Here is a 12362-nt window from a genome sequence, read left to right on the forward strand (position 1 = left end):
CAGAGCTCTCAGCCAAAATCGACGAAACGGCCGCGAAACGGCCTGGAAGCTGGATGTGCTTGTCTGGACTGTTATCGCCTGGCTCGAAAGATACATACACCACGGACGAAGCCCGACGTACTGGCGCTACAAGGCGGGCTTCTATGCGTTCTGGCAACCAGCTAACACTCAACGCCCGCCAGGCCACTTCCCACTGACCACTGGCCGCTGGTATGTGCACTGTGCAATATCCTTGACGCGTCTGCTGGTGGTGGCCATAAGCACTAGCCCTCACTCGCTGTAGAGGACACTGAGGGCATAGGCATATATGTACCGTGACTCTGGCAGCGGCCCGGTGGCCGGTTAGGTCTATCACGGCAATTATAGCTATCCAGTTTGTATTATTATTCCGCTGTCATTTAGCAAAAAGCTGTTTTTGCCAACACCCTTGTGCTTCCAATCCCTTCTCTCTTTTGCATCTCGCCCCAAGTGGGACGATCACCCCAGTTGGCCAGTTGACTGATGAGGCCGACAGCCGAGATTTTGTCGATGAACAGAAAACGGGGACACCGTCGGCCAGCAGCAGGTGGTACAGGTGGAGGGAGGCGCGGATGACCGCCGGGCTCACGGGCTCTCACGGGCTCTCACCGGCCATGGCCAGCCAGCGTGTGCGGCCAGTCCCACTCTGCCCGTGAAATGTTCTGGCCATGACCTCATTATTCCTTTCCATTCTGTGCAGCCGCCGGCCTCGCGGGCCTCGATGTAGCAGTCGCGTTCCGTCTCTTCGTACAAGCAGTACTTAAAAACGCGGGCAGGTGGGATCTTCCACAACACATCTTCTCACTCCAACCTCACACCACACATCAGCTCCACCGCAACTCTCACCATGACCTCCGTTATCATTACTGGCGCAACGGGCACTGGTGAGCTACACCCTACGGCTTTTGCACCCACAGACCAGCTAACCTCGCCCAGCCGGCTCTGCCGTTCTGAACAATGCCCTCGCAAACCCGCTCATCTCGCACGTCACTGTCCTCGCCCGCCGAGCTCCCAAGGTGACCAGCGACAAGCTCACGACCGTCATCATCCCCTCGGACGAGAACCCCAAGGGCTTCTCAGAGCTCACTCCGGCAACCATAGCCCAGCTCAAGGGGTCGGACGCGGTGATCTGGGCTCTGGGCATTAGCCAGCTGCAGGTGTCCAAGGACGAGTACAACACGTGAGTAACACGGTGCGAGGTGCAGCTGCGTGAAACTGGTGTACTGACGCGCGGCAGCATCACCTACGACTATACCAAGGAGGCGGCCAAGGCGTTTGCCCCGCTCGGCACCAAGGACAAGCCGTTCCGCTTCGTCTTTGTCTCGGGCATGGGCGCCGACCAGAGCGGCAAGTCGTCGACGCTGTTCGCAAAGGTCAAGGGACAGGTCGAAAGGGAGCTCGTCGCGGACGAGACGGAGAGCTTCAAGACGGTCAACCTTCGTCCTGGCGGCATCGTGCCGGCGGCCGACCACGCACACAACCTCAACTTCTTCAACCGCTCCTTCCTCACGGCCTTCAACTGGCTGCTGCCCAGCCAGATGATCAAGTCTGATGACCTGGCAGTTGCGGCTGTCAACCTGGCCGCCGGGCGTGGATGGGACGAGCGTGATGCCGAGCACGTCATTTACAACAAGCAGCTGCTCAAGATGGCGCAGGACTTTTCGAGCCAGATGGCTCCCCAGTAGAGTGTGCACATCGTATTCACTGTAGAGCTCTCATTAGATTTTGGTGTACCATGTATATGACTTTTGTTATCGAGCCATGGCCGACGGCAGCAGCACCAGCAGCACCAGCACCACTGTGTTCCTGGCGGCCGCCGCCGGGTGTCGCCGGGTGACTGGCGCCAGATCTCGCCCAGTCTTTCCGAGCCGCCGTCATTTTCATCCCCATCCTCCTATCCATCCACCCCCATCACCGTCTCCTCGCCACCGCCGTTTTGCGCGTCACACCATGCGCCCATCCTCCATGCGCGCCATCGCAGGCCCCAGCAGGGTCATTGCCCGTCCCACCACTGCCCTCGCTCGCGCCGGGTCCGTCGCGCTCGCACGCAGCCCGCTCACGCCCTTGGCCGCCTCTTCGTCTTCATCGTCGTCGTCGTCGTCCTCCTCGTCCGTCGCGTCTGCCCGCACCTTCTTCTCCCTGCCAGACATCTCCAAGCTCGCAGGTCTGATTCCCGGTGCCCCGGATGCGTCGCAGCTTGCCAATGATGGCGAAAAGACCAGGTTCCATGCCAGCAAGATTCTCCCGTGAGTCGACGGAGAGGGTGTGCTGTTGTTGTTGGTGGGGCTCGAGGCAGATGTGCCTTTTTCGAGAGGCCAGGCAAACCTGCTTCTCGTTTCTTCTATCCTTTGTCCCGAGCGAACCGCGCTGTATTTCAAGCACACGTTGGCAACAGCGCACATCTTCCCAAGCAAAGGACAGAAGCAGGCGACGTCTGACCCATGGCCGGGGTGGGTGGTAGCCATCAGACCCCTCTCCTCCCTCCTTGCACTCTACACCCGGGCCCCCGCTAACGTCCCCTCCAGCTACTCCCCAGCGCAGATGTACGAGCTCATCTCGGACGTGCCCAAGTACGCCGGCTACATTCCCTTCTGCACCGAATCCACTGTCCTCGACAAACAGGGCCGCCCCGACATGAACTGGAGGGTGCCGCACCGCGAGCCGTTTGCCGTCAACGCCGAGCTGGCCGTGGGCTTTGGCGGACTCGAGGAGAGATATATCTCCCAAGTGGTGGGAACGCCGTTTGAGAGTGTGTCGGTGAGTACAAGATCGAGCGGGGGGTGGTGCGAGGGAAGCGGAGGGCGAGGAAGGGAAAGGAAAGGAAGAGCAGGCAAGGATACCCGACACCGGACGTCCGTCGTCGGGTTTCACCGCGGTTGGCAGACACCGAGCGCTTGCTATACTGCGAGCTACGCCGCGCGGTGGCCGAAGTCGCACGCGCGGTGACTGTCGAATGTGGCCGAGGGCGTGGTGTGTGCAAGGACGACAGCGACAGAAACGACAGTGTGGAACAGACACTCGGCGTCGGCGTCGGCCGGATACGACGTTTTATGTCGTTATCGCACAACGCCCCACGCCACAGCTGTGGCAACCAGCACAGTATCACAGCTGTTGGTCGGTGGTGTCGCGTGCAACCGCTGTCCATTCCTGGTCGCGCAGCCGCATACCCAAGGCTGCGTGGTCTGTCTGTTACCGCCCCTCGGTGCCAATGCTCGCAGCTGTCCCACCTCCATGCTCAGCTGGAGCAGGTACCCGTAGGCCACTTTACCTGCCCTCACCCCCACCTTTTCTCACCTCCTTCCCCCAATCCCCCCCATTACACGCGGCTTTGCCCTCCACGGTCCAGCTGACAGTTTTCCCAAGGCAACAGCATCCAAGATGTCCCCACTGTTCAAGTCCCTCGTCACCACCTGGTCGTTTACGCCCACCACAACGCTCCAGCCGGGGATGGCGCCGGGCTCGGCGGGCCCCACGATGCTCGCCATCGACCTGACATTCGCGTTCGCCAACCCTCTGCACAGGATAGCGTCGCAGGCCGTATTGCCACAGGTCGCGGACAAGATGGTGGAGGCGTTTGAGAGGCGCGCCCATGAGGTTTATGGCGGGCGCTAGCGTGTGCGCTGGGCCGCGGGGTATCGCGGCAGTGAGGCAGTGAGGCAGTGAGGCAGTGAGGCAGTGAGGCAGTGAGGCAGTGAGGCAGTGAGGCAGTGAGGCAGTGAGGCAGTGGAGCGGCGAGGCAGTGAGGCCTCTGCATTGGGCGGAAGCGGCGGTGGATGTTCTAATATGGTGGTTGGCGTGCGTCTCTCGTGTCCGGCTCTTCGTTGGTTCCCTCTCGTGTCCCTCTACACACACTTCTCTTCTCTTCCCGCCTGATGGGGTTTGTCTTCTATCGTACGCATGCATACAATTACTAGCTAGCTAGACCTTACACCCCGATGGCGTGACCCCTAAGACTAAGACTGTAATCGTTCAGACAGAGACATAAAAAGGACAAGGAGGGGAGAGGACAGGATCCAGGATCCAGGAGAGAAGACAACCGGGTGAGGAGGGAGGGGGGACGAGACAAGAAAAAAAAGACAAGACTATCGAACAAAACCAAACCACCTGCCCTCACTCAGTTGCCCTCGTCGACCTTCTTCTTGCCAAAGCCAATCTTGAACGCACTGCTCGACGTGCGCGCGAGCTTGGTGAAGCCCGTCGCGCCGGAAATGCGGCGGCTCAGGCCGCCGCCACCAGCGTATCCGTTGGCGTCTTTACCGAGCGACGTGCCCGACGCGGTGGACGCACTGCGGTGGGCGCGCGTGGTGGGCGGAGGCTGCGAGGTGGCCGGGCTGCGGGTCGCGATGGGCGGCTGTGTGGTGGCAGGCGAGGCGGCCTGCGAGGCTGCCTGGGAGGTGGAGGTGTTGGACACGTTGGTCAAGATCTGGGCCACGGGCGGGGCGGTGAACGAGCCCGACTTGCTGGACGAGCCGCCCGACGTGGAGGAGATCATGCTCGACGTGAGGTCCACGGGGTTGGCGTCTGGTGTGGCCACCTGGTGACGCGGGAAGTGGTCGGGGACAGCGGCGTCGGGCTGGGGCACGGTGCTCTGCGTGGAGACTGTGTTGAGCGTGGTGGTCGTCGACTGACGGCGCAGACCTACACGTGCAGACGAGTCGGCGGTGGACGGCAACGACCCGTTGGATGCCGAGGGGCCCGAGTCCTTCTTCTTGTTGAGCGAGTACCATTTGGCCGACTTTTCGGTCGGTGAGCGGGACATGGACGTGTCGCGGATAGAAGAAGGGGCGGGACCGCGGCTCGCGTTGGACTCGCGGCGGGAGCTGGGTGTGGGGGTAGCGCGCGACTGCGGCGTTGCGAGGATCTCTGCGGCATGGCCATTGAGCGGGAAGCTGTCGGTCGATCCTGTCTGGATCGCCAGTGGTGTTTGGACCTTTGCGCTGGCGGTCAGAGGCGGGGTGACGCTCTTCTCCGAGCTCGACGCCATGATGCCCTCGTCTGAGAGCTCGTGGACCGCAGCGGCAACAGCCTCGGGTATGGGCGTAATGACACGCGGCTTGGGCAGCTTTTTGAGACCCAGGTTGAGAAGGTCGAGGTCGACGGCCTGGTAGAACAAGACGTAGCCGGCACCAGTAATGTTGTCGCCAAAGTAGTTTGCCAGATCGCTCTCCTCGATGGGCTCCACGTTCTCGTCGTCGCACATGACCCACTGGTTGCCGGAGCGGACAACTGTGACATAGTGGCCGTGGCTCGGGCCGTTTCCAATGTGAACCACGACGGCAAACAGCTCGTATAGGCGCTCGCCATCGTCAGTGTCCTCGGTGGTACACGGCACACGGAGCTGGAGGGGGAAGGTGACGCGGTAGAAGAGCTTGTGGAGGCGGCCCATTTCGTCTTGCCTGAACCGCTTGAGGTGCAGGCCGAGAATGTTGGGCAGGCTCTTGATGCGCATCCTGCGTTCGGCCTCTACGAGGGAGCAACATGTCTCGCAGTAAAACTTGTTGGTCGAGCAGAGCATCTCGGAATGGGAGAACTGGCGGAGACACGCAGTGAGCGACGAGTGCTGCTCGATATCGATCGAGAGGTCGAGGAACGACTCTTCGCGCCGGCTAGTGGTCTCGCAGTTGAGACAGCGGGTCTCGTTGACGAGGTCGCCGTGGAAGAGCTGCTGCACAAACGTCTTGCGGTCCTTGATGTCGGTCACTTCATCGCCCGTTTCCCGGAGCTGGTTGTCGAGACGCGCAACCTCCTCGTCGAGCTGGTTCAGGAAGAAGCCCAGGAACTCGTGCGCGTCCTGCTGCCCCTGTCCGGCAAACATCATGTGGTGTTTCCTCACAGTTCGCAGCACGTCTTCGGGACGCACCACGCCGCGTCCCAAGGTGCCGGCGGCGTAAGGACCTCCACCGCGTGGTGTCGATGGAGGCGGCAACGACGCCAGGAGCGAGGGGCCTTGCGGCTGACCGGGAACGCCAGGCTGACCGTTGGCGGCCTGCACCAGCGAGGCACTGGGAAGGGAGGCGGCGTTGGATCCTGTCGCGTTTGTCTGGCCATTGGCCGCGACGGGCGTCTTTGGAGCCGCTGGGTGGTGAGGGAGGGATGTCGACATGTGGCTGAACAGCGTCTGGATGGTCGAGAAGAGGGTCATGTCGGGGAAGTTTGGGTCGTGAGGCAGCACGATGGGAGGAGGGGCCGGTGCTGCTGGCTGGAGGGTGGGCTTGGGCGCCTGAGGAGCGGGCTTGGACTTGCCCAGCCCAAACACGCCGCGGCCCTTCTCCTTTGCCGGCGACGCGACGGTCGCCGGCTCCACCGTGCTGGGCTTGGGGACCTCGGGGGCTGGAGGGGGGATGGGCTCGTGGGCAATGTCACCGCCGAGCGCATTGTACGGCTTCTGGATGTCTGGGTACGCCTCGACAAAGTGACGGAACGGTGGGGACGCGTACAGCGCTTGCAGGATCGAGTTGCAGTAGCAGGTATTGCCAAACTGTATAACGTCAGCGAAACAGCACCAAGACAAGTTGTTCTGGCAGGTCATTGTTTCTTACATTCTCGAGACCCCACAGTGTCTCGTCGAGGGCCGCACGCTCTTTGCCCTTTTCATCCGACGAGTCCTCGGAGGCGGACCCGTTGGTGGGGAGCGGGGTATCCTTGGATCCGCTTCCGCTACCGACGGTTGCGCGGAAACGGCGCCAGTTGTCCATGTCGGTGCGGGGGTGGGTGTGGGTGTGGTGGTGGTGTGGTAGGTGTCAAGGAGGATGAAGGTGGGTGGAGGCAAGGAGAGGAGAGGGGGGGGGGGGCCAGTGGGCGCAAATGCGGGACTGGCGGCCGGTTTATAGATTTACGGGGCGATGCGCGTGGCAATGTCGGCGCAAATCAGGACGACTGTGATGGCGAGGAGACGGTGTGTAAAACGATGTGGTGATGACAGATCAGAGCATGAGAGAGTGGAATGTCCAGTATATCTTGGCTGTTGGCTGTGTGGGTGACTGGGTGGGGATGCGTGCGCGGCCAGGGTTACGTGTCGGCGACCAGACACAGGGTGTGGGTGGGTCGCTTGGTGGGCAGGTGTGTCTCTTTCCTATGCGCGCGGGGGTGGGCGGTTGGCAGAGCTGCGCAACGGGGCTGCGGGGTCGTGAGCGCGGGGACGGCGTGTGCGTATGCCCGCAGGGAGGGTGCAATGGTGGGAGAGGGGATGTGTGCAACGTCGAGTAGATGGATGGGAGCGCAATGGATATGGAGCCCAGCGGCGGCGGTGGTGGTGGTGGTGAGCCATGTGCACCACAAGGAGACGACCCCCACACCCCACGCCGACGGGTGGGCGGGCGGGCACCATCATCGTCTCTCTCTCTCTGGCATTCCTCCTTCATCTCCACTCCCCGCGCTGGGGCCCGCGCGGGCTGTGGCGGGCCGAACTCGCCGCCGTGTCGTCGTCAGTGGGCATCCTCTGCAAGTATATGCTGCCGCCTAATGCACGCACGCACGCACGCGCTCGCTCGTTGGCGTCGTACATACCGCGCCACTCTCTGCCGAACGGACAAACGTACAAGCGTAGTTTGGGGCTGCCCCTTTTGCAGATCAACCCAATCTCACTCGCACTCTAAAACTACTTTTGGGCCACCTCGTTGCCGTACATCCCACAACAGTTAAGCTCGGCGCCTGTGCAAGCGGGGCCCAAGGTCTCGCCCAGATGGTTTCTGGTATAGCTCTAAGATCTAAAAGCAGGCCCATATACCCCCTCCCCTCCCCCTCACCATCTGTGCACGGAACAGAGGCTAGCAAAGACGCTTAACATGCACTGCCCAAGAGAGAGCGGTGTGTCCTGTGTTTCCTGTCCTAGCACAGGCTAGCTGCCGACCGCCGCGCCGCCGCCGCCGCCACCCCGCACCTGGTACGCCGCACACGCCGGACCGTTTTGGCCGTTGGAAGAGACCCCATAACCCAGGCACCCATTTCTCTCTCTCTTCAAGACGCCACCGGTCCTCCGTTTCGGTCGTTCGGTCGTTCGGACGTTGCCTCTGGCCTCTGGTGTCGCGGCGCGCAGCTCACAAAGGCATGGAGAGAGCTCAAGGTCTCATCTAAGCAGATCTCCCGCGCAAAACCCAAATATAGCGCCCAAAAAGCCGCCGTAGTCTCAGGCGCGCGTCGGGTACCTGGCATTCGTAGAGAGGAAAAACAGCACAGAGGTACAGAGAGGCAGTCACACAAAGAGACGAGACGATCAACCAGAAGCCATTCAACAAGGCCGCCAGAACGGCCAGAACAGGCGGGGGCAGGTTTACTGGGTTTACTGGGTCAAACCAGGCTGTCTGGGACCCTGGTGACGCCTTTTACTGATTCGGAAGCCGCCAGAGAGGTGACCGTCACCGCTCCTCGGGTCCTGTCTGTCAGTGTTCCAAATTACATGCAAGCGAAGCCAATTGAAAAGGAGGCGAACATGCTTTCTTTTTTTACTGCGACATTGCTCAACATGACATTCACCCAAGCCAGCCTTTTTGGGGCATATGCGGAGCTCGGGTCCGCTCCGGCCTTGTATGGATCTCAAAGCTATCTACATCGCTCACTTCTCGTGGGGGATATATATCTCCGGTGGTCGGTGCAACGACAGGGCTTCATCCTGTACACATGTGCTCCCACAGCCTCTGCCCAGCGGCTTGGCACTGGGAATGTTGCTTATCTAGCGAGTGTGAGAGAACATGTGCGGGCAGCTGTCTGGTGTGACTTTCCATGGGAGCTTTTCGTACATGCGATCAGTCCTCAGATGCAACTTACGTCGCATCGGACAAGGTGTGTTACTCCCGAACTCCCTCCTGACCTCCCGGCGGTCTCATGACATGCCCGCTGGTCCTCATGTACCAGACGCCTCATGGACGCCCAGCGTCAGTGCGCGAATGACCCCCCGCACCCCCACCATCATTCCCCCCATTCCCCCCATTCCCCCCATTCCCCTCATTCCCCCCCCCACCACCACTGCGCACCTGAACGCCGGCCGTCAACGCCACAGGTCCTGCACGGACAAGGTCTCAACTGACCGTCATTAGCCGTACACAGCAATGGGCCACTGCCTCGTGTCCTCATGACCATGTTGCATGTCGCTTCAGCTCGCAGGTCCCAGAAGCGTATAGCCAGCCATACAGCTCACCCACCGCACTATGCTGCTGCCGCCACCAACATGAATGGTTCATTCGCCAATTCCACCGCAGTTGCGCCGACACTTGACACTGCACAGCCGGCCATCAACCGCCAGGTCCCGCCGCTCTGGCGTCCTCGGTCCGTTGGATCCATGACGCTTCTCGGTCACTTGAACACCACTCGCGCCACTCGGCCAGTCATAAGTCTGCCCGTCTTGGAGCATGTGACCTCCTCGCTCCGGCTGTCCGGAATTCAGTTCAATCCCGTTCCTCCCCAAAGACTCGGGCTGGGACGGGTGGGAGCGGCGTGAACGACAGCAACAAGATTGGGGTCGGTCCCAACGTCGTGGCAGTTACGTACGTGCACGTACTCGTACTCGTACCAGAGTTCAGTTGGCCACTCGGTATCGGAGGGTGTGTGTATACCATTCCGACGTCGCTCCACCTGGCCATGGCTGGGCCAATGTGGCAGCAACGCAGGACGGGCGTGAGTCATCGCCCAGTTGTGGAGGCTTAACAAAGGGTGCCCTCCTCCATCTCCTCACGACAGACACCGACCCTCTGGCGGCGATCCAATGGGCCAAACGGAAGCACCATGTACATTCCTCCTTCCCTCATCATTCCAAATATCCATCTCGTCTCGTCCCAGATCCAAATCCTAACGCCAGAATATCCATAAATAGTTTCACAAAGTCCGCCACCGGCTTCACACCAACTGTGGGCCACTTACGCGTCGCCGTCGCCATTCTCATCCGCAAACCGCTTGGTGAGGCGTGTGCGCGCCTCGTGGTCAAAGTGCGGGTGGGACACGGGCCCGACATATGGCTTTCCCAGCGCGGGCCAGAACGAGCCGTTGGCATTGGAGAATGGATCGCCGCCGTCGCTGCCGATCATCCACTGCTCGCGCGCCGCCGCCGCAGCGTACGGCGGGAGATATCGCTTCGCAGGGCCAATCTCGTTGACGTTGGTACCGGCGCACAGCGCCTGCCACTCGCTCGGCTGCTGTTGCTGCTTGATGGCGTCGGGGCGGACCACCACGACGGCCATCTTGCCCACGGCCAGGTGCCAGCCAATGTGGCAGTGGAGCGGCCACACGCCCGGGTCGTCGAGCTTGACGCGCAGGATGGCCCACGACAGGCTCGGGATGGTGATGGTGTCGCGCCGCAGGGGGTTCTTGGTCTTGGGCGAGAACAGCCACGACGTGAGGAACGTGTAGACGCCCGTTCCGCGGCCGACAATGTAGAACGGCCGGCCGTGCAGGTGGAACGGGTGCGACAGGGGCTGTGGGTCCAGGACGTTGATCTGCGAGACCATGTCAGTGGCCATGTACAAAAAGCGGCCTTGTACTCACGATAATGTCCGCGGTGCCGTCCTTGCTAAACGTCACGCTCGTCACCTCTGTCCCCGGGATCGACATGCCCCGCATGACCCGTGCCAGCAGCGGGTTGTTGATGTAGTTTGTGTACGTCACAAAGTTGATGCCAAACCCGATAAACGGCGTCTTTTTCACTTTATCGATAAAGACGCCAAACAAACTGTTAAACGTCGTGCTGGCGCTCACGCTCGTCGGCGCGTCTTCGGGGACGGACGGGGTCAGCGTCACCTTGTGGTCTAGGTCGAGACACGGGGACAGCTGCGGCGACGCGAGGTCGCCCCATGGTCCGGAAGCAGGTGGCGCCGACCCAGCGCCGTTGCCGCTCGCGTCGGTATACCGCAGGATCGCACTGCCCAGGACGGCCGGGGCGAGGGGGTTGATGCAGAACGTGGCGGCCTGGGCGCGCATCCAGAAACTCGAGCCAGCGGCGCCTTGGTCCAGCGTGACAATGACACTGTACCGCTGGGCAGTGTTGATGGGGACTTCGTGCACCGTCACGGGCTGCAGCGGCGTGTCGTCGGCCTCCACGACCGTCAGCGCGTGCCCGTCAATCGAGAACCGGATCATGGCGTGCGAGCCCGTGTTGATGAGCCGGAGGCGCACGCGCGTCCCTGCCGCAGCCTTGATTTCAGCGGGGTTGTTCTGATAGCACGGCACACCGGCCTGCGCATGCAGACAGTCTGTCTGGCCTACACCGTTGACGAGAATCGCGTCGGGAGTGGTCACGATCGGCAGGCCGCGATACCCATGGAACAGGTTGGACGTGGCGTCGACAATCACCTGGCTCTGGTCGTCCATAAAGTCGGACAGGTAGACGATACGCTCGTCGTCGTAGTCCTGCCCGAGCTTGAGCGGCTCCTGCGGCGCGTGCACTATGAGGCCACCGACGATACCGTCCGCCAGCGTGTTGCCGTAGTGCGAGTGGTACCAGTACGTGCCCATCTCGCCGCCATTCAGCGTGAAACGGTACGTGAACGAGCCGCCGGGAGGGATGGGGCACTGCGAAATGCCCGGCACGCCGTCCATGACGTTGGAGCCCATCTGGCGCATACCGTGCCAGTGGATACTCTGCGGGATATCCAGCCCGTTGTGGACTGTAATCACAAGCGTGTCCCCCTGGTTGGCTTCAATCAGGGGACCGGGGTACTGGTTGTTGATCGTCATCATGGACCGCTCAAACCCGCTCGGCGAACCGGCAGAGTAACCCAGGTTGAACGTATACGTCCTCGTCTGCGGCTGCTGCGCAATGGAAGCAGCACCGGCCCCGCTGGCCGTGAAGATGGACGGGTCGGCAGAGAGCACCTGGTTGGGGATCGGGGGCTGCTGGTACGGGAACAGCGAGCCCCACGCAGGCTTGGCCGGGGCCGCGAAGGGGGTGGGGAGAGGTGCGGAAAAGTAGTTTCCAGCAGCATAGGTTGTGACGCGGGCATAGGGGTCGTAGCTCAGAGTGGTGTTGGTGGGTGTGGCGCTCGGCGAAGTTGAGTTGGCCGCCGAGACGGCGGGGGAGGATTCAGACGGTGGCACTGATGTCGGCGCCACAGTGGCGGTTGTCGCAGGCGTCGTCGTGGGCGTCTCCGAGACGCTTGGTGGCTCGGACGAGGTAGGAATGACCGGGGTGGTAGGTGCCGTAGTCGCCGTTGTGCTGGTGACCGGGACAGGGGCAGAGGACTTGGTTGTGGTGGTGCCACAGGAGTCGCCGATAATGCCAAAGAAGCACCACCGCTTGCCTTCTGGGGTCACCGGCTTCGCAGTGGCCGGGGCCAGGCTGGCCAAGATGGCGATGGCGAGGACCAGACGCATGGGTCGAGGTTGACCTTTGGTCGCTGTGAGGGATGTGTGTGATTCTG

At 61.6% G+C, this 12362-nt stretch overlaps 4 protein-coding genes across 4 annotated transcripts; 2 read left to right on the plus strand and 2 right to left on the minus strand.

Annotated features, from left to right (window-relative positions):
* Nucleotides 1-865: 865 nt before the first annotated feature.
* On the plus strand, nucleotides 866-1703 carry EHS24_003845 (uncharacterized protein; the record flags this gene model as incomplete). Its single annotated transcript, XM_028619483.1, has 3 exons — nucleotides 866-902; nucleotides 955-1198; nucleotides 1256-1703. 3 exons carry the CDS (start codon nucleotides 866-868, stop codon nucleotides 1701-1703), a joined length of 729 nt encoding a protein of 242 aa, XP_028472056.1.
* A 280-nt stretch (nucleotides 1704-1983) lies between these two features.
* On the plus strand, nucleotides 1984-3630 carry EHS24_003846 (uncharacterized protein; the record flags this gene model as incomplete). Its single annotated transcript, XM_028619484.1, has 3 exons — nucleotides 1984-2264; nucleotides 2544-2775; nucleotides 3382-3630. The coding sequence occupies 3 exons, from the start codon at nucleotides 1984-1986 to the stop codon at nucleotides 3628-3630; spliced, it is 762 nt and encodes a 253-aa protein (XP_028472057.1).
* A 502-nt stretch (nucleotides 3631-4132) lies between these two features.
* EHS24_003847 (uncharacterized protein) lies at nucleotides 4133-6713 on the minus strand (the record flags this gene model as incomplete). The annotated part of the gene is made up of 2 exons (XM_028619485.1): nucleotides 4133-6496; nucleotides 6558-6713. The coding sequence occupies 2 exons, from the start codon at nucleotides 6711-6713 to the stop codon at nucleotides 4133-4135; spliced, it is 2520 nt and encodes an 839-aa protein (XP_028472058.1).
* Nucleotides 6714-9653: 2940 nt separating this feature from the next.
* Nucleotides 9654-12315, minus strand: LCC2_4 (laccase, multicopper oxidase, benzenediol:oxygen oxidorectuctase; the record flags this gene model as incomplete). Its single annotated transcript, XM_028619486.1, has 3 exons — nucleotides 9654-9798; nucleotides 9871-10442; nucleotides 10492-12315. 3 exons carry the CDS (start codon nucleotides 12313-12315, stop codon nucleotides 9654-9656), a joined length of 2541 nt encoding a protein of 846 aa, XP_028472059.1.
* Nucleotides 12316-12362: the final 47 nt, after the last annotated feature.

Source organism: Apiotrichum porosum (genome assembly GCF_003942205.1).
Source record: "Apiotrichum porosum strain DSM 27194 chromosome Unknown scaffold_19, whole genome shotgun sequence".
NCBI classification, from domain to species: domain Eukaryota; kingdom Fungi; phylum Basidiomycota; class Tremellomycetes; order Trichosporonales; family Trichosporonaceae; genus Apiotrichum; species Apiotrichum porosum.